The sequence below is a fragment of the Lithobates pipiens genome, unplaced genomic scaffold (genome assembly GCF_037356315.1).
Source record: "Lithobates pipiens isolate NorthernLeopardFrog02 unplaced genomic scaffold, aLitPip1_a1.2 Scaffold_28, whole genome shotgun sequence".
Classification (NCBI taxonomy): Eukaryota; Metazoa; Chordata; class Amphibia; order Anura; family Ranidae; genus Lithobates; species Lithobates pipiens.
Window position 1 is genome coordinate 56,912,051 of NW_027507789.1, and position 21,800 is coordinate 56,933,850.

The 21,800-nt window shown below is 47.7% G+C and overlaps 1 protein-coding gene across 4 annotated transcripts in view; it reads left to right on the top strand.

The window, feature by feature from the left end:
- LOC143935412 (uncharacterized) overlaps positions 1-21,800 on the top strand; it is an 82,619-nt gene that overhangs the window by 8,674 nt on the left and 52,145 nt on the right. For all 4 annotated transcript variants that reach the window (XM_077459255.1, XM_077459252.1, XM_077459256.1 and 1 more), the window contains exon 2: positions 9,719-10,051. In XM_077459255.1, the coding sequence (XP_077315381.1) occupies positions 9,719-10,051 (333 nt within the window). The remainder of the gene's footprint in view (positions 1-9,718; positions 10,052-21,800) is intronic.

A 21,800-nucleotide genomic window follows, 5' to 3' on the forward strand; every position in this document is an offset into this window, starting at 1 on the left:
CTCATTAGTAAGTACCTTTGTGCAGGGGGTGCGACATGTAGTCCCTCCGGTCCGTCCTCCGTTTCCTCCGTGGGATTTGAACCTGGTGTTGTCGGCACTTCAGAAGCCGCCGTTTGAGAATATCAGGGAGATTCCTCTGCTGACCCTTTCACAGAAGGTGGTCTTTCTGGTGGCCATCACATCGGCCAGGAGGGTTTTGGAACTGGCGGCCTTGTCCTGCAAGTCGCCTTATCTGGTCATCCACAGGGATAAGGTGGTGTTGCGTCCGCAACCATTCTTTCTACCTAAGGTGGTCTCTGCCTTTCATATCAATGAGGACATTGTATTGCCATCATTGTGTCCTAAGCCAAAGCACCCCAAGGAGGTGGCCCTTCACGCTCTGGATGTGGTTAGGGCTCTGAAGGTGTAGTTGTCTCCCACAGCTTCCTTTCGGAAGTCAGACTCACTGTTTGTTTCGGTGGCTGGTCCTAAGAAGGGCATGGCAGTCTCGTCGGCCACCATTTCCAGGTGGATCAGACAGATTGTAGTCCAAGCCTATGCCTTGAAGGGGCAGGTGCCTCTCTTTCTAGTCACGGCCCACTCTACGAGAGCAATCGGAACGTCTTGGGCCTTCCAACACCAAGCGTCTGTCGCTCAGGTGTGTAAGGCGGCGACCTGGTCATCTGTCCATACGTTTACCAAGTTCTACAAGGTAGACGTTAGTGCATCGGCTGATGCCTGTTTTGGCCGCAAAGTTTTGCAGGCGGCCGTGTAGTTGCAATTTAATTTTTTCCTGGTTTTTCGATAAAAACGCAGTACTGTTTTGGTTAATGCACTGTTGCATTACTTCCAGAATGTTGCGGTCTTGGGGATCGCTCCTGTTGAGGGTGACCGGTTATATAGTGGTCTTTTCCACACTGCTGTGTGTTTTATTTTTTTATTTTTTTGTGGGTTTAGTTTCACTAGTTCCCACTTGCCATGGTGGATGAAGTTGTAATGCTGTTTTTTTCCCACCCCTCATTTGGCACTGCTTGGGGACGTCCCATTTATTTACAGAGAGGAGCTGTGTTGGTCGGTGAATATAAGAGATAATAGGATTTTTTTACTTACCGGAAAATCCTTTTCTCTGTAATTCACCGACCGACACAGCACCCACCCCTCCTTTTTTCTATGTTATACTGCTTGTTGATGTACTGAAGCTGCTAGCAGCAGGAGGAGGGTTGATAGCACGGGGTCCGCCCCCCTGGGGCAGGATTAAAGTTCTGTGTATTGTGTAACAATTTTGCCTAGTTTCTCCTAATGGCAGGCTATACAACCCATTTAGTTACAGAGAGTAGGGATGGCCGAACTGTTCGCCCAGCGGTCGTTTCGTGGCGAATTTTGCGATTTGCCTGATCGGCGGACTATTCCCGCTGTTCGCCCGGTGGACATATGTGTTTACAGTGTGAAAGAACTTTGACCCATGATGACACATCCATCATGGGGTACAGGACAGCCAATTGAGACATATCAGCACATGGACAATTGGACATTCCTCCTACCTTATAAATAGACCTGATCTGGCGGCCATTTTACATTCTGTCTTATTTCAGTGTAGGGACAGACTGTAGTGACACAAATCGCTAGCTATTAGGTCCACAAAAGTCCTTTTAAAGTGGTTGTATGCTCAATTTTTTAACTTTTACCTACAGGAAAGCCTATAATAAGGCTTACCTGTAGGTAAAAAAATATCTCCTAAACCTGTACGGTTTAGGAGATATTCCCCTCGGTATGCGCCGCTGACTGCAGCGGCGCATGCGCACAAGGGGGTTCTCGGCCTGAAAATCCGGCAGTGGCCGACCGGCCGGAATGAAATCTCCCGCGCGCATGCTCGGGAGTGACGATATCGCGGCTCCGGCCACTCACAGCGCCGGAGCCGCGATACCCGGAAAAAACGCTGAGGGAGCATGTCAGCTCCCTCGGCGTGGATCGGGCCAGATGTCGGGGCTTCGTTCTAAGGTAAGTATTTCATAATGAGCTAGTATGTGGTGCATACTAACTCATTATGCCTTTTGCTTTGCAGGTTTAAAAAAATAAATAAAAAAATTAGCGGGTTTACTACCGCTTTAATGACTGATATGGTATAGGTGTAGTACAGTATATAGGGTTGAGTGCACTGCTGTGCTGGTGATTGCAGCAGCCTGTCTTTTGTCAGTGCAGGGAGGGACAGGACCAGAGGCGTAACTAGAAACCTCAGGGCCCCGATGCAAGAAATCAGGAAGGGCCCCCCCCCCCCCCATGATTTTGATACTATATTTTTTTCCACTGTAGAACAAAGTAAAACATTTCTGTGCAGCCTGTGTCCCGAGTGAAACCTGTGTCACCAGTGCAGTGGTGGTACTGGAGGGGGGTGGCGGTGGTACCGGAGGGGGATGGTGGTCCTGGAGAGGGGTGGTGGTCCTGGAGGTGGGTGGCGGTGGTGGTACTGGAGGGGGGTGGCGGTGGTACTGGAGGGGGATGGTGGTCCTGGAGAGGGGTGGCAGTGGTACTGGTGGTGGTGGCGGTGGTACTGGAAGTGGGTGGTGGTCGTGATACTGGAGGGGGGCTGGTGGTGGCATTGGAGGTGGGTGGCGGTGGTGGTACTGGAGGGGGATAGTGGTCCTGAAGAGGGGTGGCGGTGGTACTGGAGGGGGATGGTGGTCCTGGAGAGGGGTGGCGGTGGTACTGGAGGTGGGTGGCGGTGGTGGTACTGAAGGGTGGGTGGTGGTACTGGAGGAGGGTGGCGATGGTACTGGAGAGGCATGGTGGTCCTGGAGAGGGGTGGCGGGGGTACTGGAGGTGGGTGGCATGGTGGTGGTACTGGAGAGGGGGTGGCGGTACTGGAGGTGGGTGGCGGTGGTGGTACTGAAGGGGGGTGGCGGTGGTACCGGAGGTGGGTGGCGGTGGTACTGGAGGGTGGGTGGTGGTACTGGAGGAGGGTGGCGATGGTACTGGAGAGGCATGGTGGTCCTGGAGAGGGGTGGCGGTGGTACTGGAGGTGGGTGGTATGGTGGTGGTACTGGAGGGGGGGTGGCAGTGGTCCTGGAGGTGGGTGGTGGTGGTACTGAAGGTGGGGGGCACGGTGGTGGTACTGGAGAGGGGTGGTGGTGGTTCCGGAGGTGGGTGGTGGTGGTACTGAAGGTGGGTGGCACAGTGGTGGTGGTGGTACTGGAGGATGGGTGGCGGTGGTACTGGACATCAGGGTTCACAGAGGGCCCCCTTGCTTCAGGATCCCCAGATACCCCCCTTACAGCAGGGTCCCCAGAGAGCCCCCCTTACTTTAGGGTCCCTAGACAGTCACCCCCCCCCCCTTAAAGAGGTTTCTCTGTACCTTGCTGGACTCCGATGTGCACCTTGGCCCCCAGCAGATCTCTGTAACCCCCCCCCTCGCACCTGGGGGGAGGCAACGATCAGCAGCTCTATGGATGTTGATGGGCGGCGGAATCTTCCTGAGTCTCTGCACACACTGGAGAGGGGTCAGCACGGCTGTGAGTGGAGAGTGTGTCTGTCATTTAACAGCAGCGCAGAGACACCGGGACTGACGTTTAATTTTCCCTCGTTCTCTCTCCCAGGGAACACAAAACACTGACACAGCTGATCTGCTCCCCCTTCGGCCCCCCCTCCCCTCCTCTCTCCTGTGTTCTCCGCGGGAAATGTGAGCTTGTTAGCTTCGCACCTGAATGCCCGCGGAGAACACAGGAGAGGAGGGGAGGGGGGGCCGAAGGGGGAGCAGATCAGCTGTGTCAGTGTTTTGTGTTCCCTGGGAGAGAGAACGAGGGAAAATTAAACGTCAGTCCCGGTGTCTCTGCGCTGCTGTTAAATGACAGACACGCTCTCCACTCACAGCCCCGTGAATAGCAACCACGTCGGGCCCCCCCCCCACAGTGATGGAATTCCAGAGCCCAGTCGCAACTGCGACTGTTGCGACCCTGATAATTCCGCCACTGGACAGGACGCTATGTGCAGCAGGGACAGTCAGTTTAATCACTAGCTAGCTATTACTATTAGGTCCACAAAGGTCCTTTAAGGACTGGTATAGGTGTACAGTATATAGGGTTGTACACGTATAATATACTTTCTTGCAAATATAGAAAGAATATTATACTTGACTGCTGCCCTATTCTGCAGCAGTCCTTTATCAGTTTAGGGACTGAGGTACAGTCTGCAAATCACGAGCTACACGGTGCTGGTGTAGTGTCAGTGCACTCTATTACAGTGCTGGTGTCAGTGCTCTATATCACGGTGCTGGTGATCATCTCCTGCACCCTCGTCATAGCCTATCCTGACCTTTCCTCTCCTCCATTGCCTTCATGTGCTCCTGAGTCCTGAATTGTCAAAATTTCACATATAAAAAAAGAATGCTTGTAGTTTTCGATTCCAGATTCACTTCATACATGTGTTATGTCAGTGGCCATGTGGTGGGACTATGTGTGCACAGCTAGTAATTATTTTGTGGCTGGAAATATGTCCTGTAGGTTTTTAAAGTTCGCCTGCCATTGAAGTCAATTGGGCACACTGCGAACTTTGCGGTTCGCAAACTTTTGGCCGCGTTCGCGGTTCACGAAACGTCCCGTCGGAAGTTCGTCCATCTCTAACAGAGAGGAGCTGTGTCGGTCGGTGAATTACAGAGAAAAGGATTTTACGGTGAGTACAAAAATCCTATTTTTTCCTTTAGAAATGTCATTTTGCTGCGGACTCTAAAACACATCAACAAGATGTGTTACTTTACAGGCAGACTAAGGACACCCTCCAGGCACGATATTTAAAAGAATATTAAGTTTTGTTTCACTTTAAGCATTTTTAAAATCACTGCTCCTGAAAAAATTGCAATTTTTTTAAACTTTTTTTTTTGCATTGATACATGTCCCCTGGTGCAGGACCCAGGTCCCCAAACACTTTTTATGGTAATAACTTGCATGTAAGCCTTTAAAATTAGCACTTTTGATTTTTCATCTTCATATGCTAGAGACTTTAATGATGTTCGCACAATTTTTTTGCCTATTCGCATGTTCACACAATTTTTTTGCCTGTTCGCATGTTCTGGTGCGTACCGAACCGTGGTGTGTTCGGTTCATCCTTAGTTAAAGAGGAAGTAAAGGCAATATAAAAAAAAAAAAAAAAAAAACACACCCTGTAAGGCAAAGGCATAATGAGCTAGTATGCATAGCTCATTATGAATAACTTACCTGAGAACGAAGCCCTCGAAGCAGTCCTCCGTCTTGCTCTTCGCCGCTGCCATGTATCCCGGAGCCGCGATGACGTAACTCCCGCAAATAGCACACGGGAGCCGACACGAGCGGCATATCGCCGCGATCTGCGGCCTGCCCAGTGCACCTGCGCACCGCTGTCTATGGTGCATGATTTAACGTGATTTAGCAGTATGTTTGTTTCCATAATTTGTCTAAAATGGGTTTGACAGCCTTCTCTCACTAATTCTTGTTCGCTGATTTTGATTACGGAGGGACACCTTTCAGCTTTTCTAGCTCGAACTCCAGATAGGCTGAGCTGATGTATGAGGTATGCTGAGGGACCACCAGGTCTATACTGGGATCTATAGATTGTAAGTGATGTTTGGCAAGATTTGCCTTGACTTCAATTTGGAAAGTAAGTGGCTCAGGGACAGGACTCAGGAAGGAAATTAGAATGGACAGGCACACACACACATGAAATTGAGCAGCGTGCAGCAGCACACCTGGCCGACACATCCCCTCTTGAGTCACAGTGACAGTCTCTCTCCATGCCAGGTGGTATCTTCAGTTCCCTCCAGTTAAAACAGCACTGACAGTCCCGCTCCCTGCTTGCCTTGCTCCCCTCCCGCAGACCTTCACATCAGGCTCTGGCCACTTCGCTCGGCTCCCTTGCACCATGACATCACATGACACACTCAGGCACCACCCCTGCCAGACCCGCTCCCTGCCAGCACCACCCCAAACACACTGTAGCAGGCACTTGGATGGCTGCCTCCGGACCTGAGCGCAGTTCTGAGCCAAGCGTCACAGCCATATATTTTTTTTACTGGCAACCTTTTACTCTTATGCCCCATACACACGATCAGACTATCCGGCGGAGTCCGCCGGACAATCTGCCGTGTGTGGGCTCCTGCAGACTTTTTCTTCCCAAAAGTCAGACGGACTTAAGTTAAATAAGTTTTGACTCAAAATTGTCCGCCGGACTCGGCAGTCCAGCAGACAATCTGCCTGTCTGTGTGTTAGTGCGCCGGACTTTTGAAATGAACGGATTTGCCCACACACGGAGAAAAGTCCATTCATTTTGAATGTGGCTCCAGGTAGACGGGACTAGCCAAGGAAGTCAATGTCGCCGCCTCCATCAGCAAAATTGATACCTCGCTGGCCCCGTCACTTGGTATGGACTTAAAGAAGAAGCCCTACGCCAAAAAAAAAAAAACGGCGTGGGGGTCCCCCCAAAGTCCATATCAGACCCTTATCCGAGCACGCAGCCCAACCAGTCAGGAAAGGGGGTGGGGACGAGCGAGCGCCCCCCCTCCTGAGCTGTACCAGGTCGTGTGCCCTCAACAATTAATTGGACAGCTCCGGTGGTCTTCTCTTCTTCCATCTTGGGGGGGTCTCCTCCACTATCTTCTGCTCTTTTACTAGCGGAGGAGCCCGGCTTTTTTCTTCATTGCAGCCACCGTCCAGGGTCTTCAGAAGACCGGCAGAAGAATCGAAGAGGGGGACAAGACCCCCGAAGAGAGGAACAAGACCCCAAAGTCGAAAGAAGACTCCCGGACAGCGGCGGCGATTAAGAAGAATCCTGGGCTCCTCTGCTAGTAAAAGAGCTAGTAAAAGAGCAGAAGATAGCGGAGGAGTCCGGCGAGAAGACCCCCCAAGACGGAAGAAGAGAAGACCACCGGAGCTGTCCAATAAATTATTTTAAAAACTTGTGTTGTGTTTTTTTATTTACACTTTTTTTTCACCAGGTGAATGGGTAAGGGTACATCGTACCCCATACTCATTCACATAGGGTGGGGGGGCGTTATCTGGGGGCCCCCTTATTAAAGGGGGCTCCTGGATTCCGATAAGCCTCCTGCCTGCAGACCCCGACAACTAGGGGCCAGGGTTGTCGGGAAGAGGCCCTTGTCGTCATCAACATGGGGACAAGGTGCTTTGGGGTGGGGGGGCGCAGGGCACCCCACCATGTTGAGGGCATGTGACCTGGTATGGCTCAGGAGGGGGGGGGAGGCCCTCGCTTGTCCCCAGCCGCAAACAACTCCCCCTCAGCTGCCAAACTTTTGGGAATTGTAGTTTCCTTTCCACAGTGGTGTCATGTGATTCCATGTACCAAAACTATATTTCCCATCCTCTTTCATTTGGCAGCTTCTCCTTCTTGCTAATCAATGATAATGAGGGGGGGGGGGGGAACAATGTGAAGTGCCTATAGAGTCACACTGCTACTTGTCCCACTAAACACCTTACAGAGCCCATTTCCCTTTGACACCATTGTTCTGGGAGCATGTCATATGTTGTCCTCCCAGAACACGCCTGCGAGCCCCGGGGCCACGCAGTGGCACAATCTCTCACTGGCTGTGTCCACTGGACACAACCGATGACTGATTACTGTACCAGACTGCTTCCAGTACCATGTGATCGCTGTGACCAATCACAGCAGCTCACATGACAATTGTAAACAATGGATGGCTTCCTTTCATGCAATCCATTGTATACAATTGTGTTGCTAGTTATGATTGGGCACAATGATTACATGGTACAGACAAGGCCAATCACAGCCCATCTGTACCATGTGGAAAAAAAATCCTGATCACTTCCCCAGAGTAGTACAGTGTTACTATGGTAACACTGTATTATTCTAGTCACAGTATGTTAGAAAAAAAAAATCTTAAAAAAAAAACGTTAATAAAATTTATTTTACATATTGTTACCAGTCAGTGTCCCTGATCACCGCAACACCAGTTATGATACCACTGTACTGCACTGGTGATAGTATGTAAAAAAGACAAATATGAAAGAAACTTTTTTTTTTTTTTTACATTTCTTCATTCTCCAAATAATTTTGACCAAAGATTACAACTTCAAAAAACTTGCAACGTCTTACTAAATACCTTTGACTGTCTACTTTCCAAAAAGGGGTAATTTGAGGGTATTTGTACTGTTCTGGCCTTTTTGGGCCTCAAGAAATGAGGGTGTACATCAGGACGGATCAATTTTCATATACTGTATATATACCATAGTTTGTGGACTTTATAGCTTTCCTTATAGACTAAATAATAAACACTGATTTGGGTTATTTTCACCAAAGAAATGTAACAGAATACATTTTGACCTACATTTATTAAGAAAGATTACTTATAAGTTATTAGCAAAATTTTATGACAGAAACAAAGAAAAGTTGTTGTTTTTTTTTTCAACATTTTCTGTCTTTTTTTGATCATTTAGCAAAACTGAAAAAATCCAGTGGTGATTAAATACCGCCAAAAGCTAGCTTTATTTGTGTTAAAAAAAATGATAAAAAATTTCTCATGGGTACAGTGTTGCATGACCACGCAATTGTCATTCAAAATGTGACAGTGCTGAAAGCTAAAAATTGGCCTGGGCAGGAAGGGGGTAAAAGTGCCCATTATTCAAGTGGTTAAAGAAGGTACTTTATGCTAGCAACTGGCTATACCCATGTATGTTGTACCCAGTACTTGTTTAACCACTTGCCTACAGGGTATTTCACCCCCTTCCTGGCCATGCCAATTTTCAGCTTTCAGTTCTGTCGCAATTTGAATGACAATTACCCAGTCATGCAACTCTGTACCTAAATTAAATTTTTATAATTTTTGTTTGAGTCAGAGATTTCTTTTGGTGCTATTTAATCACCACTGGAATTTTTATTTTTATACTAAACAAATGTTTTTCTTCGTTTCTGTTCCGTTTCACTTTTCTCCTTTATTTATATGCACTGATGGGCACTGATGAGGATGCACTGATGAAGTGGCACTAATGGGCACTGATAAGGAGGCACTAAAATGCAGCACTGGTGGGCACTTAAGGCTGCACTGATCATCAGGACACTGATCATCAGCGCCCCGATTGTCAGTGCAGATGCTGAGGAATGATGCTTATCGGCTCTCCTTTTCTCATGCACTGTCAGCAGGAGGAGAGGAATGCTGATAACTGGCATTTCCAGTTTACACTGTGATCAGCTGTGATTGGACACAGCTGATCACATGGTAAAGAACCTACGTCATAGACTCTTTATCGTGATCGGTGTTGCGCTGTGTCCGAGGGACATTCTCCCAGAATGAGAGTGCTGCCACCTGTCCATTATTTCATTTTATACGGTGGGCGGAAAGCAGTTAAAGCAGCCATTCTCAACCAGGGTCCAATGAAACCCTAGGGTTCCTCCAGAGGTTGGTAGGAGCTCCTTGAGCTGTGACTAATTGACCTCCCATTTGATGGTGCTTGAATAGTTCTAAGGCTAATACCACTTTGCAAAGCCAGCTGCATGACACCACTGATATTTTTAACTGTTTGTAATGGTTGTATTCTTCCCACTAGCCACCAATGTAAGGTGCACTTGTCTCATTGACCCAATTCATTTGTCTCATCGGTTCCTCAAGACATGAAAATAATTCCAAGGATTCTTTATGGGTAAAAAGGTTGGTTTAAGCCTAAATATTTATTGCATTTTTTATTCTCAGGTTTAATTATCAGTTAACGTTATGTCAAGTTTGAAATAATATATTATTTGTTTCTCTTAGATGGAAATTTTTTAGTGAAACAAGAACCTAAACAGTTATTACTTAATCCTGGAGAAACTGCAATCATTAACTGCACAGTGATCCCTAAAGAATTCAAAGTAAAAGATTTAAACTTCCGGAAACGTTTCACAAAATTAATAACTATACGGAGCCATAATACTGAATATATGGACAAAGAGAAGTATACGAATCGTCTGACATACTCTGGCCAGGCTCCACATTTCACTCTAATGTTGAAGAATGTGACACATGATGACTCAGACCTTTATATCTGTGATGCAATCATTGGAGAGTTTGTGGTCATCATTGGAGAAGGAACCTACGTTTTTGCTGGTAAGTTCATCCAATACATTTAAATACTGCACCTATTAGGCCCCTTTCACGCTGGGGCGGTTTTCAGGCGATTATTTTTAAATTCTCATAAAATGGACATTGTCACCCTGTCACTTTGTCACTCCTCCTTGCAAAATCTCTTGCTTATAAAGTGGGTGCTGTTTGCACAGAGCTGTAATGAATGTTTTATTATCATGGTTGCCTGACAATTCAATAAGGACACATTGTTTTTTTTTTGTTTTTTTTTTTGTTTTTTTTTACTAAAACTGGAGCATGCAAAATCTGGTGCAGCTCTGCACAGAAACCAATCAGCTTCCAGGTTTTATTGTGAAGCTTAATTGAGCAAACTGAAGTTAAAAGCTGATTGGCTACCATGCACAGCTCTTTCAGATTCTAAGTGCACCAGTTTTAGTAAATTTTCCTCATTGTTTTTATTGAGTTGTCAGGACTAAATGATAGCAATGTGTTTCTAAACAAAAGAACAAAGATATAATACATTGTAGCTAAAGAGGCCTTAGATGTGGAAGTTTTTTTTTTTCCTATGTATTTACCTGGTGATCTTTCCAGTAACACAGAAAATTGAAAAAATGTGCTAAAGGTCACGAAAAAATGCTAGTCTGTCCTACATCCCTAGAAGTAGAAAATTGAATGGTAGATGTCTTCTTGGAAGGGGACTTTAAATTAGAACAGATCGCTAATGAAGTATGAAAGTGCTACCGGTGTGACAGCAGCTGGCAGGCTTCTGTGTTACAACTAGTGCTGACCAGTGATGGACAAACTTCCGACGGGACGCGACCGATAGTTCGCGAACCATAACGTTCGCGGCGGGCCCCATTGACTTCAATGGGAGGCGAACTTTGCAAACCTACAGGTCAAATTTGCAGCCACAAAATAATTACTAGCTGTGCAAACATAGTCCCACCACATGGCCAATGCCATAACACATGTATGAGGTGAATCTGGGATCGACAACTACAAGCATTCTTTTTTTATATGTGAAATTGTGAGAATTCAGGACTGTGCAGCGCATGAAGGCAATGGAGGAGAGGGAAGGTCAGGGTAGGCAAAGAAGAGGGTGCAGGAGATGATCACCAGCAGCGTGACATACAGCAATGACACCTGCACCGTGATAGAGTGATCTGACACCAGCACCGTGATAGAGAGCACTGACATCAGCAGCGTGACATAAAGCAATGACACCTGCACCGTGATAGAGTGATCTGACACCAGCACCGTGATAGAGAGCACTGACATCAGCAGCGTGACATAAAGCACTGACACCAGCACCGTGATATACAGCACTGACACCTGCACCGTGATATACAGCACTGACACCTGCACCGTGATATACAGCACTGACACCTGCACAGTAAGCAGCCCCAGGAGGAAGTCAGCATAGCACAGGGATGGTGGGAGAACCTCATAATGAGCATAGCACAGGGATGGTGGGAGCCCCTCATAATATGCACAGCAGAGGTACAGCCCCAGGAGGAAGTCAACACAGCACAGAGATGGTGGGAGCCCCTCATAATAAGCAGCCCCAGGAGGATGTCAGCATAGCACAGGGATGGTGGGAGCCCCTCATAATAAGCAGCCCCAGGAGGATGTCAGCATAGCACAGGGATGGTGGGAGCCCCTCATAATAAGCAGCCCCAGGAGGATGTCAGCATAGCACAGGGATGGTGGGAGCCCCTCATAATAAGCAGCCCCAGGAGGAAGTCAGCACAGCACAGGGATGGTGGGAGCCCCTCATAATAAGCAGCCCCAGTAGAAATATGACACCGCTCAACCTCTTCAAACAGGAGGGTACGGGCATATGGTACGGTGTGCTTTTTTTGGACAAGGAAGTGAGCCAAATGAAGAAAGAAGGTCTGTGTGCTCGATTAAAAAAATAGTTTATAGACATATACATGGTCTACTGGTCACATGTGTTGAATTCCTCCGAGATCCATGCATCTTTCATTTTTAGAAATGTGAGGTAGTTAACACTGTCGTGAGCTAGGCGAGTACGCTTATCGGTCACGATCCCCCCTGCTGCGCTGGACGTCCTTTCGGACAGGACACTGAACGAGGGGCAAGCCAACAGTTCGATTGCAAATTAGGCAAGCTCTGGCCAGAGGTCAAGTCTAACCACCCAGTAGTCCAGGGGTTCATCAATCCTCAGAGCGTCCACATCGGCCGTTAACCTGATGTAGTCGGACACCTGACGGTCTAGGCGTTCCCTGATGCTGGATCCGGATGACACCTGTCGATGGGTCGGCTGAAAGAATGACCTCATATCAGAAGTCACCAACACATCTTCAAACCGGCCTCTTCTTGCAGGCGCTGTTGGATTGGTACCCGCAACTCCTTCTCTGGGAGTGGGAATTGCTCCTCTGCCAGCGCACGCAAAAGCAGAATGCAGCATTTCTCGAAGCAAGGTCTGGAAGTGCTCCATTCTGACAGCCCTCTGTGACGGCGGTAACATTTCCGCCATTTTGTGTTTGTACCGGGGGTCTAAGTACGTTGCCACCCAGTACTGGTCCTTGACCCTTATGCTTTTTATACGGGGGTCCCTATTAAAACACTGGAGCATGAAGGCCCCCATTTGCACTAAAGTGGAAGCGGTGTGGTGGCCTGGCTCCTGCTCATCATCCAGGATAATGTCGTCCTCTTCATTCTCCTCTCCCCATCCACACACAACAACAGGGATCCCAGAAAGGTTTAAAGCATGCTCTTCTTGCTCCTCCTCATCCGCCCCGGCACCATCCTCCTCTGACTCCTCTTCAGACTCCTGTTGTTCACTTGTCTCAGATAGAGTAGCCCCCCTGGGAATTCATCCAGCATTGTGACTTCCTCATCTTCCCGCTTCTGCTCCTCCACAGCTTGATCAATGACACGACGCAATGCACGCTCCATAAAGAAGGCATAAGGTACCATGTCACTGATGGTGCCATGGCTGCGACTGACCAGTTTGGTGATCTCCTCAAATGGCCGCAGAAGTCTGCATGCATCGCGCATGAGCAGCTACTGGCGCGGTGAAAAAAAAACCTAGCTCTCCAGAACCTGTTCTGCCGCAGAGTTCATACAGGTAGACGTTAACTGCACGTTTCTGCTGGAGCAGCCTATCAAGCATATAGAAGGTTGAGTTCCATCGCGTCGGGCAATCGCAAATAAGACGTCTGACCGGCAGATTATGTCGCCGCTGAATGTCAGCAAGGCGAGCCATGGCCGTGTAAGATCTTCTGAAATGGGCCGAGATTTTCCTTACCTGCCGCAAGATGTCCTGGACCCCAGGGTATTTGACAACAAATCGCTGCACGACCAAGTTTAAGACGTGTGCCATGCATGGCACGTGCGTAATTTTGCCCTGTTTCAATGCGCTAAGCAGATTGGCACCTTTGTCACACACCACTTTACCAACTGACAAATTGAGCGGTGTTAGCCACTGATCTGCCTGTGAACGCAAAGCTGAAAGGTGTGCCGGGCCAGTGTGGCTCTTGGCTTCCAGGCACAACAGACGCAGCACGGCATGGCAACGTCTCACCTGGCATGTCGAATAGGTTCTGGGGAGCTTGGGCGGCGCAGCGGAAGAGACGCTAGCAGCGGAAAAGGAGGTGTCAGCCGAGGAGGAGAGGGAGGAGGATGGCGTAGGAGGAGGAGGAGAAGAAGAGCCAGGCCTGCATGCAATCCGTGTCGGTAAAACCAAATCTACACGGGTGCCACAGGTTACATGCTTGACAGCCGTCAGAAGGTTCACCCAGTGGGCAGTAAAAGTGATATACCTTCCCTGCCCGTGTTTGCTAGACCACGTGTCTGTGGTCAGATGTATCTTGGCACCGACACTGTGTGCCAGAGATACATTCACTTGCCGCTGAACATGACCATATAACTCTGGGATGCCCTTCTCTGAGAAATACTTCCTTCCTGGGACCTTCCATTGTGGTGTTCCAATGGCCACAAATTTGCAAAAGCCCTCCGAGTCCACCAGTTTATATGGCAGTAGTTGGCGGGCTATGAGTTCTGACAAGCCAGCCGTCAACCGTTGGGCAAGAGGGTTATCCGGCGTCATCATTTTTTTACGCTCAAACATTAGGCCCACAGAAGCCTGCCTTTTTGCAGAAAAACGTGAGCTTGGCGTGATGGAAGGTGGAGTGGAGGACAATTGTGAGGAGAGAGGAGAAGGAGAAGTAGAAGACGAGGCTGGACGGTGAGAGCCTGGAGTGTGGCTTTGTGTGTTCCGTTGCTCCCACTGGGCTCGGTGATGGCAGCTCCTGTGCCTTCTTAAGGCGGTTGTCCCTAGGTGAGTGTTGGGCTTACCGCGACTAATGCGTTGACTGCAAAGATTGCAGATGGCAACACTATTGTCAGCAGCATACACGTTAAAAAAAGCCCACACTGCGGAGCCATGTGGCGGCGTCCTGGGAGCGCCAGATGTGACCGTACATGGTCGATGACTCGCTCCTGATACATTAGCAGTCTGCTTTGTCCCTCCTGTGCAATGTAAGTTACTCCTGCTTCTCCTCCCTATCTGCTGGTCCATATCTCCCTCTGAACTCCCCTCCTCTTCCTCTCTTGTGGGCACCCACGTGACATCACTAGACACGTCATAATCTACGTCACCTTGCCCACCGCTATAAGTAGAGATCTCGGAGTAGGCAGCAACACCGGGGACCAACATCCTCTTTGGGCTGATCTGGGTACTGTCGTCAGACTGCTGAGTGGCGGTTGTTGCTACCTCCTCTTCCTGATCCAATGCCAAGAGTGGCTGCGCATCAGAAATGTCTTGATATGGATCGGAAAATAATTACTGTGACTCAAGCGGAAGGTATGTGGTGGTGGTGGTGTTGGTGGTAGTGTCTTTTGGGGTGTGCATAGCAGAGAGTGAAGAAGAGGATGCAGATCAAGAGGATGAGGAGGGTGCAGAAGAGTAAGGCTGAGTGAGCCACTCAACCAAGTCTGGTGCGTCCTTTAAAGTAATTGAACGCACCTTCTGCAACTTCCCACTTTGGCTCAAGCCTGTTGCTCCTGCCCTACCCCTACCACCCTTGCGGAAGGGCCTGCCTCTTCCTCTGCCTGTCATTTTTTAAATGACCCTGTGACAAAACTCTCAGTCCCTATACTGATAAAGGACTTCTGCAGTATAGGGCAGCAGTCAGCAGTATTGCACCTTAACCCTATATATTGTGGACCTATACCAGTCCTTAAGGAATAGCAGACTGTACCTCACTCAACCCTATGTACTGTAGTACCCTATACCTTACCAGTCCTTATAAGGACCTTTGTGGAACAAGTAGGTTGTGAATGATTAGCAGACTGTACCTCAGTCCCTATACTGATAAAGGACTGCTGCAGTATACGGCAGCAGTCAGCAGTAGTGCACCTCAACCCTATGTATTGTGGACCTATACCAGTCCTTACAGAATAGCAGACTGTACCTCACTCAACCCTATGTACTGTAGTACCCTATACCTTACCAGTCCTTACAAGGACCTATGTGGAACTAGTAGGTTGTGATTAGCAGACTGTACCTCAGTCCCTATACTCATAAAGGACTACTGCAGCAGAAGGGCAGCAGTCAAGTATAATATTCTTTCTATATTTGGAAGAAAGAATATTATACGTGTACAAGCCTATTACCATACCAGTCCTGAAAAGAACCTTTGTGGACCTAATAGTAACAGTTACGGATTAAACTGACTGTCCCTCACTGCCACACACAGCTTCCTGCCTGTCCCTATTTAAACTGACAAAACACAGGCTGCTGGAAAAATAACTTGAATAGCACTCAAAACTATATCCTGTACTACTTTACCATACCAGTCCTGAAAAGGACTTTTGTGGACCTAATAGTAACAGCTAATGATTAAACTGACTGTCCCTGCTGCACACAGAGTCCTGTCCCTCTCTCTATACTGACAAAAGACAGGCTGCTGCAACAATCACTAGCACAGCAGTGCCTCAAACCTATATCCTGAACTACACCTAACACCTATACCATACAAGTCCTTAAAAGAACTTTTGTGGACCTAATAGCTAGCGATTTGCGTCACTGCAGTCTCTCCCTGCTCCACACAGCAACCTCTCCCTATAGTGACATATACGAAAGAATGTAAAATGGCCGCCGGATCGGGTCTATTTATAAGTTAGGGGGAATGTCCAAGTGTCCATGTGCTGTAATGTCTCAATTGGCTGTCATGTACCCCATGATGGATGTGTCATCATAGGTCAAAGTTCTTTTACACAGTAAACACGGAAGTCCGCCGGGCGAACGGCAGCAATAGTCCGCCGATCGGGCGGACCGCGAACAGCCGAAATTCGCCGCGAAACGACCGCAGGGCGAACCGTTCGGCCATCCCTAGTGCTGACTTCACCAGGCTGACCAGTTTGTTTTTGAGGCTCCCGGGTCTATACTTGGTCGCTGGGGACACACTGGCAAGATGTCAGATTGCTGCTAGTTGCTGTGCATCCATGTTCTGGGCCCTCCCCCTCCTCCCCACTTCCACTTTTTCCAGTCAAGTGGGGCTACCTGAGAGTGTACTGGGGTGTCCTTTTGTGAGGAAACATTTCAACCTGTGGTTTTTGCTACTGTGTCTCACTTTTCTTTACCCTGTGCTGAGTCTGGGACCGTGTGGGCTGAGAGCCGTAGCATTCTTGCAGACCTGGACAAAGATGGGGGCAGAGCAGGGACTGCAGATAGGAACAGAGCTAGAGGTCTCTCTCTCATCTTCCCCTCACTCTCCTCTCAGCCTCCCGGTCTCTCTCAGCCCCCCTCCCTCTCAGTCCCCCTCTTTCTTTCACACCCCTCTCTCTCTGTCCTCCTCTTTCTCCGTCCCCCTCTCTCAGCACCCCTCTCTGTTCCCCCTCTCAGACCCCCCATCTCTCGGTTTCTCCTCCCTCTCAATCCCCTTCTCTCTCTTTCAGCCCCCTCTCAGCATTTCTCACACCCCATCTCTCTCACACCCCATCTCTCTCACACCCCATTTGTCTCTCTCTCTCAACCCCCCCTCTCTCACACACCCCATCTGTCCCCCCTCTCTCACACCCCCTTCTCTTACTCACCCCCTCTTTCTGTAACCCCCACCCCCCCTCAGCCCTCTCTCACACATTCTCCCTCTCTCTCTCAGCCCCCCTCCTGCCAATTGCAGTGTTGGCACTTTAAAATAAATAAGTTGGTTTTGGATTGCAGTTTGGGCACTCAGACTCCAAAAGGTTTGCCATCACTGACCTAACCTAATCACTGACCAAACCCAGCCTAAGGCCACGTACACACGCGGGGACTGTTCGCTGAAACTGTCCGCTGAAACCAAGTTTCAGCGGACAGTCCGCTCGTGTGTGGGCTTTCAGCGGACAGTTTCAGCGAACAGTCCGCTGAACAAGGTTTTTCGGAAATTCCGAAAAACTGTCCGCTGAAACCTTGTTTCAGCGGACAGTCCCCGCGTGTGTAGGCTTGTTCGTCAAACAAAGTTGCGCGCATGCTCAGAAAGGATTTTCACGCCGAAAGTTATAATGCAGTGTATAGGACGTCGTATTTTTCGTCCCGTCGTACGTGCCGTTCACGTCATCGCGCACGGTTTCAGCAAACTGTTCGTCCGTCGTGTGTGGCCATGTCCGTCCATGCTAATTTTGAGCGGACTGTTTGCCGAAACTGTTTGACGGACAAAGTTGGGCGAACAGTCCCCGCGTGTGTACGCGGCCTTAGTGTGTAAGCTCCTACAAGCAAGGCCCTCCTAACTTAGGGCTAAAAGGTAAGTATAATATCATGTTGGCAGAACTCAGGGGGGTATGAAACGAATTAAAGGAAAAAAATACAGTAAATAAGTGATGATGTTCTTTAAAGTTCTGTGCAAGCAGCTCCCACGCTCAGCCTCAGAACTATCAGAGGGTTTGCAGGAAGCTGGAGCCAATAGAAGTATTTTGTTTGAAAATTTTCATTTTAAGAACGTTCCATCAATTATCTAATCATTAGTGGGGTCAAATTGATCATCTTTTAACTGTAGTGACAAAAAAAAGTAAAGTAGCAGCATGGAAATCAAATGCATTTTTTTTTAAATACCTTTGCTGCGTTATTGAATGTACTATTGAGAATTTTTGCACAAATGTTTGTACAAACGCCCATTTGAATGTCTATTAGAATATGGTCAACATTAGGACCTAATTCAGGCCTGTGTAGCTGGGGCTCTCTGCAGGCACCTGCTGATATCGCTATGGCGGAGAGCCGGATCTGCTTTCATATACACTATATTACCAAGAGTATTGGAACGCCTGCCTTTACATGCACATGAACTTTAATGGTATCCCAGTCTTAGTCCATAGGGTTCAATATTGAGCTGGCCCACCCTTTGTAGTTATAACAGCTTCAACTCTTCTGTGAAGGCTGTCCACAAGGTTTAGGAGTGTGTCTATGGGAATGTTTGACCATTCTTCTAGAAGCGCATTTGTGAGATCAGGCACTGATGTGGATGAGAAGGACCTTGCTTTGTGCACTGGTGCACAGTCATGTTGAAACAGGAAGGGGCCATCCCCAAACTGTTCCCAAAAATGTGGGAGCATGTGCATATCTTTATGGACCTTGCTTTGTGCACTGTTATTATTATGGTGTAGGGTAGTTCTTCAGGGGTTGGGCATTTAGGACAATTTCATGCTCCCAACTTTGTGGGAACAGTTTGGGGATGGCCCCTTCCTGTTCTAACATGACTGCGCACCAGTGCACAAAGCAAGGTCCATAAAGACATGGATGAGTGAGTTTGGGGTGGAGGAACTTGACAGGCCTGCACAGAGTCCTGACCTCAAACCAACAGAACACCTTTTGGATGAATTAGAGCGGAGACTGCAAATCAGACCTTCTCGTCCAACACCTGTGCCTGACATCACAAATGCGTTTCTGGAAGAATGGTCAAGCATTCCCATACACACACACCTAAACCTTGTGGACAGCCGTCCCGGAAGAGTTGAAGCTGTTATAGCTGCAAAGGGTGGGCCAACACAATATTGAACCCTACGGACTAAGACTGGGGTGCCATTAAAGTTCATGTATGTGTAAAGGCTGGTGAAATTTTAAGATGTGGGGGCGCAAGAGACACTGTCCTTCCTCTTTGACCCCTCCCACTTCTCATAAGCCCCACCCCATTCCCTGTATTCCACCCATAGTGTCAGGAGTATACAGCCCAGCATCACAGAGAGGGTATATAGGTCAGCATTACAGATAATGGATATAGCCCAGTAGTGGCAATTGGGGAAGCTTTAGGATGGGGGGAGCCAGACCACGCCCTTCCTTTTTGACCCCTCCCACTTAGAAGCCCCACTCCTTATCGAATCCACCCACTCAGTTCCCTGTATTCCCCCCATAGTATCAGGAGTATACAGCCCAGCATCACAGATGGGGTATATAGGTCAGCATTACAGATATGGAATACAGCCCCACATCACAGATATAGTATACAGCCCAGCACTCTCTCAGAACCTATCAATCCAGCCGAGAAAAAGCGCAGCTCAGGTCGTGCGTTCCATCCTCAAAGCCACGCGCCACTTCTGGTTTCCCACTGGTACAGGGAAGCTGAAAGTGGTGCTGCAGCTCCAAGGAAAGCACTGCCCATGTCCTACGGTGGTGCAATAGGAAAACCACACAACAGGGAGAATGACTAATAAGAGTTGCGGCTCATTGCTTTGTGCCACAAGCACTCAGAAAACCAGGCAAATTAAGCTTCTCACCTGCAATCACGTGATTGCATAGATGTCATGCTGCCCATAGTCCACTGTGTCTGGCACCCATTTTGGGGGGTGGCACCCATGCGCCCCCTATGGATGGGGCGCTACTGCAGGTGTCCCAATACTTTTTGAATTATAGAGTAGCTGTAAAGAACTTTTGTTATCATGCAGGCCTGATAGCTCTGGAGAGAGATTCGCTGTAGTTCTCGGTCTGCATATTAATAGAGTGTTCAATTTAATTATGTTCATGTTCTCCACCTCAGCACTATCAGTATCAACAAGAGGCTTTGCAGAGAGTGGTGACAAAGCCATGGGGGGAGCATCAGTTAGTGGGATCTGATACTCCTGAAAGTCTCAGATGCCTACTAACTTTCTAGGGCTAATTAAAAAAAAAAAAAGTAGCTCATAAAAAAGAAAAGACACAAGTATGTAATCGGTTTGCTTTATGGAAAAAAAGCATTTCACCACTTCAGCTCTGGAAGATTTACCCCCCTTCCTGACAAGGCCATTTTTTGCAATATGACACTGCATTAATTTAACTGACAATCGCGTGGTCATGCAACACTGTACCCAAATTAAATGTATGTCCTTTTCTTTCCACAAATAGAGCTTTATTTTGGTGGTATTTAATCAATTCTGCAGTTTATTTTCTGCCCTATAAACAAAAATAAATAAATAAATAAATTACAATTTTGAAAAAATTAATAATTTATTTTTTCAAAATTGTCTTTTATTTATTTATTTATATATTTTTGTTTATAGGGCAGAAAATAAACTGCAGAGGTGATTAAATACCACCAAAATAAAGCTCTATTTGTGGGAAGAAAAGGACATACATTTAATTTGGGTACAGCGTTGCTCGACCACGCGATTGTGAGTTAAATTAATGCAGTGTCGTATTGCAAAAAATGGCCTTGTCAGGAAGGGGGGTAAATCTTCCGGAGCTGAAGTGGTGAAATGCTTTATTTCATAAAGCAAACCGATTACATACTTGTGTCTTTTCTTTTTTATGAGCTACTTTTTTTTTTTATGAGCTACTTTTTTTTTTTTTAATTAGCCCTAGAAAGTTAGGACTGCGATATTGCAGTGGACAAATTGGGCACTGACACTTTTGACACTTTTTTTGGGACCAGTGACATTACTACAGTGATCAGTCCTAAAAATATACACTGTCACTGTACTAATGACACTGAGAAGAGATTAACATCAGGGGTGATCAAAGGGTTAACTGTGTGCCTAGCTGGTGTTTTACTACTGTGGGGGAGGTGCAGGGGAGTTGCTAGGTAGAAAAAAGACCAGTGATATTAGTGGTGCAGGGTTCTTTGGCTGGGCGGTGGTGTTGTGTGGTTGTGTGGCGGGGGGGGGGGGGGGGGGGTAAGCTCACTTGCTGGTTGCTGCCTGGCTTACCGTTGCCCATCAATGCTGACCACTAAACTCACCTGTCTGACCCACTGACCTACCTACTTGACATACATATACTGACACACACTGACCTACCTGACCAGGAGAATTTGTGTGTCCTGCAGCAGCTCAGCTCAGCCGTTGTGTGCGGGAGCACTGATTTTAATGACTATTAAAGTGGAAAAAAAAAGTGAAATATTCCTTTAAATATCGTGCCTCGGGGGTATCTACAGTATGCCTGTGAAGTGCCACATGTTTCCCGTGTTTAGAACAGTCCCTGCACAAAATATTTAACGGAAAAAAAAGTCATTTAAAACTGCTTGCATTTTTAATGTAATATCTGGTTCCGACAATATGGATGAAAATCATTGAGAAAAATGGCATGGGTAGCCCCCCCCCCGGGCCATTACCAGCCCCTTTGGGTCTTGTACGGATATTAAGGAGAACCCCGTACCCATATTAAAAAAAGGAAAGACATGGGTTCCCCCAGGCCCTATATACTCAGAACAGCAGTATACAGGCGGTGCAAACAAGACAGAGTTGTGTTAAGTAGAATCTGTTTGTAATTTTTAACTGGTACATTTCTAAAGTGTAGCTCCAGTCAAAAAATCTATTTGTAAGCTTTTTGGAAAACATAGGGAAGGGTTATCACCCCTATATA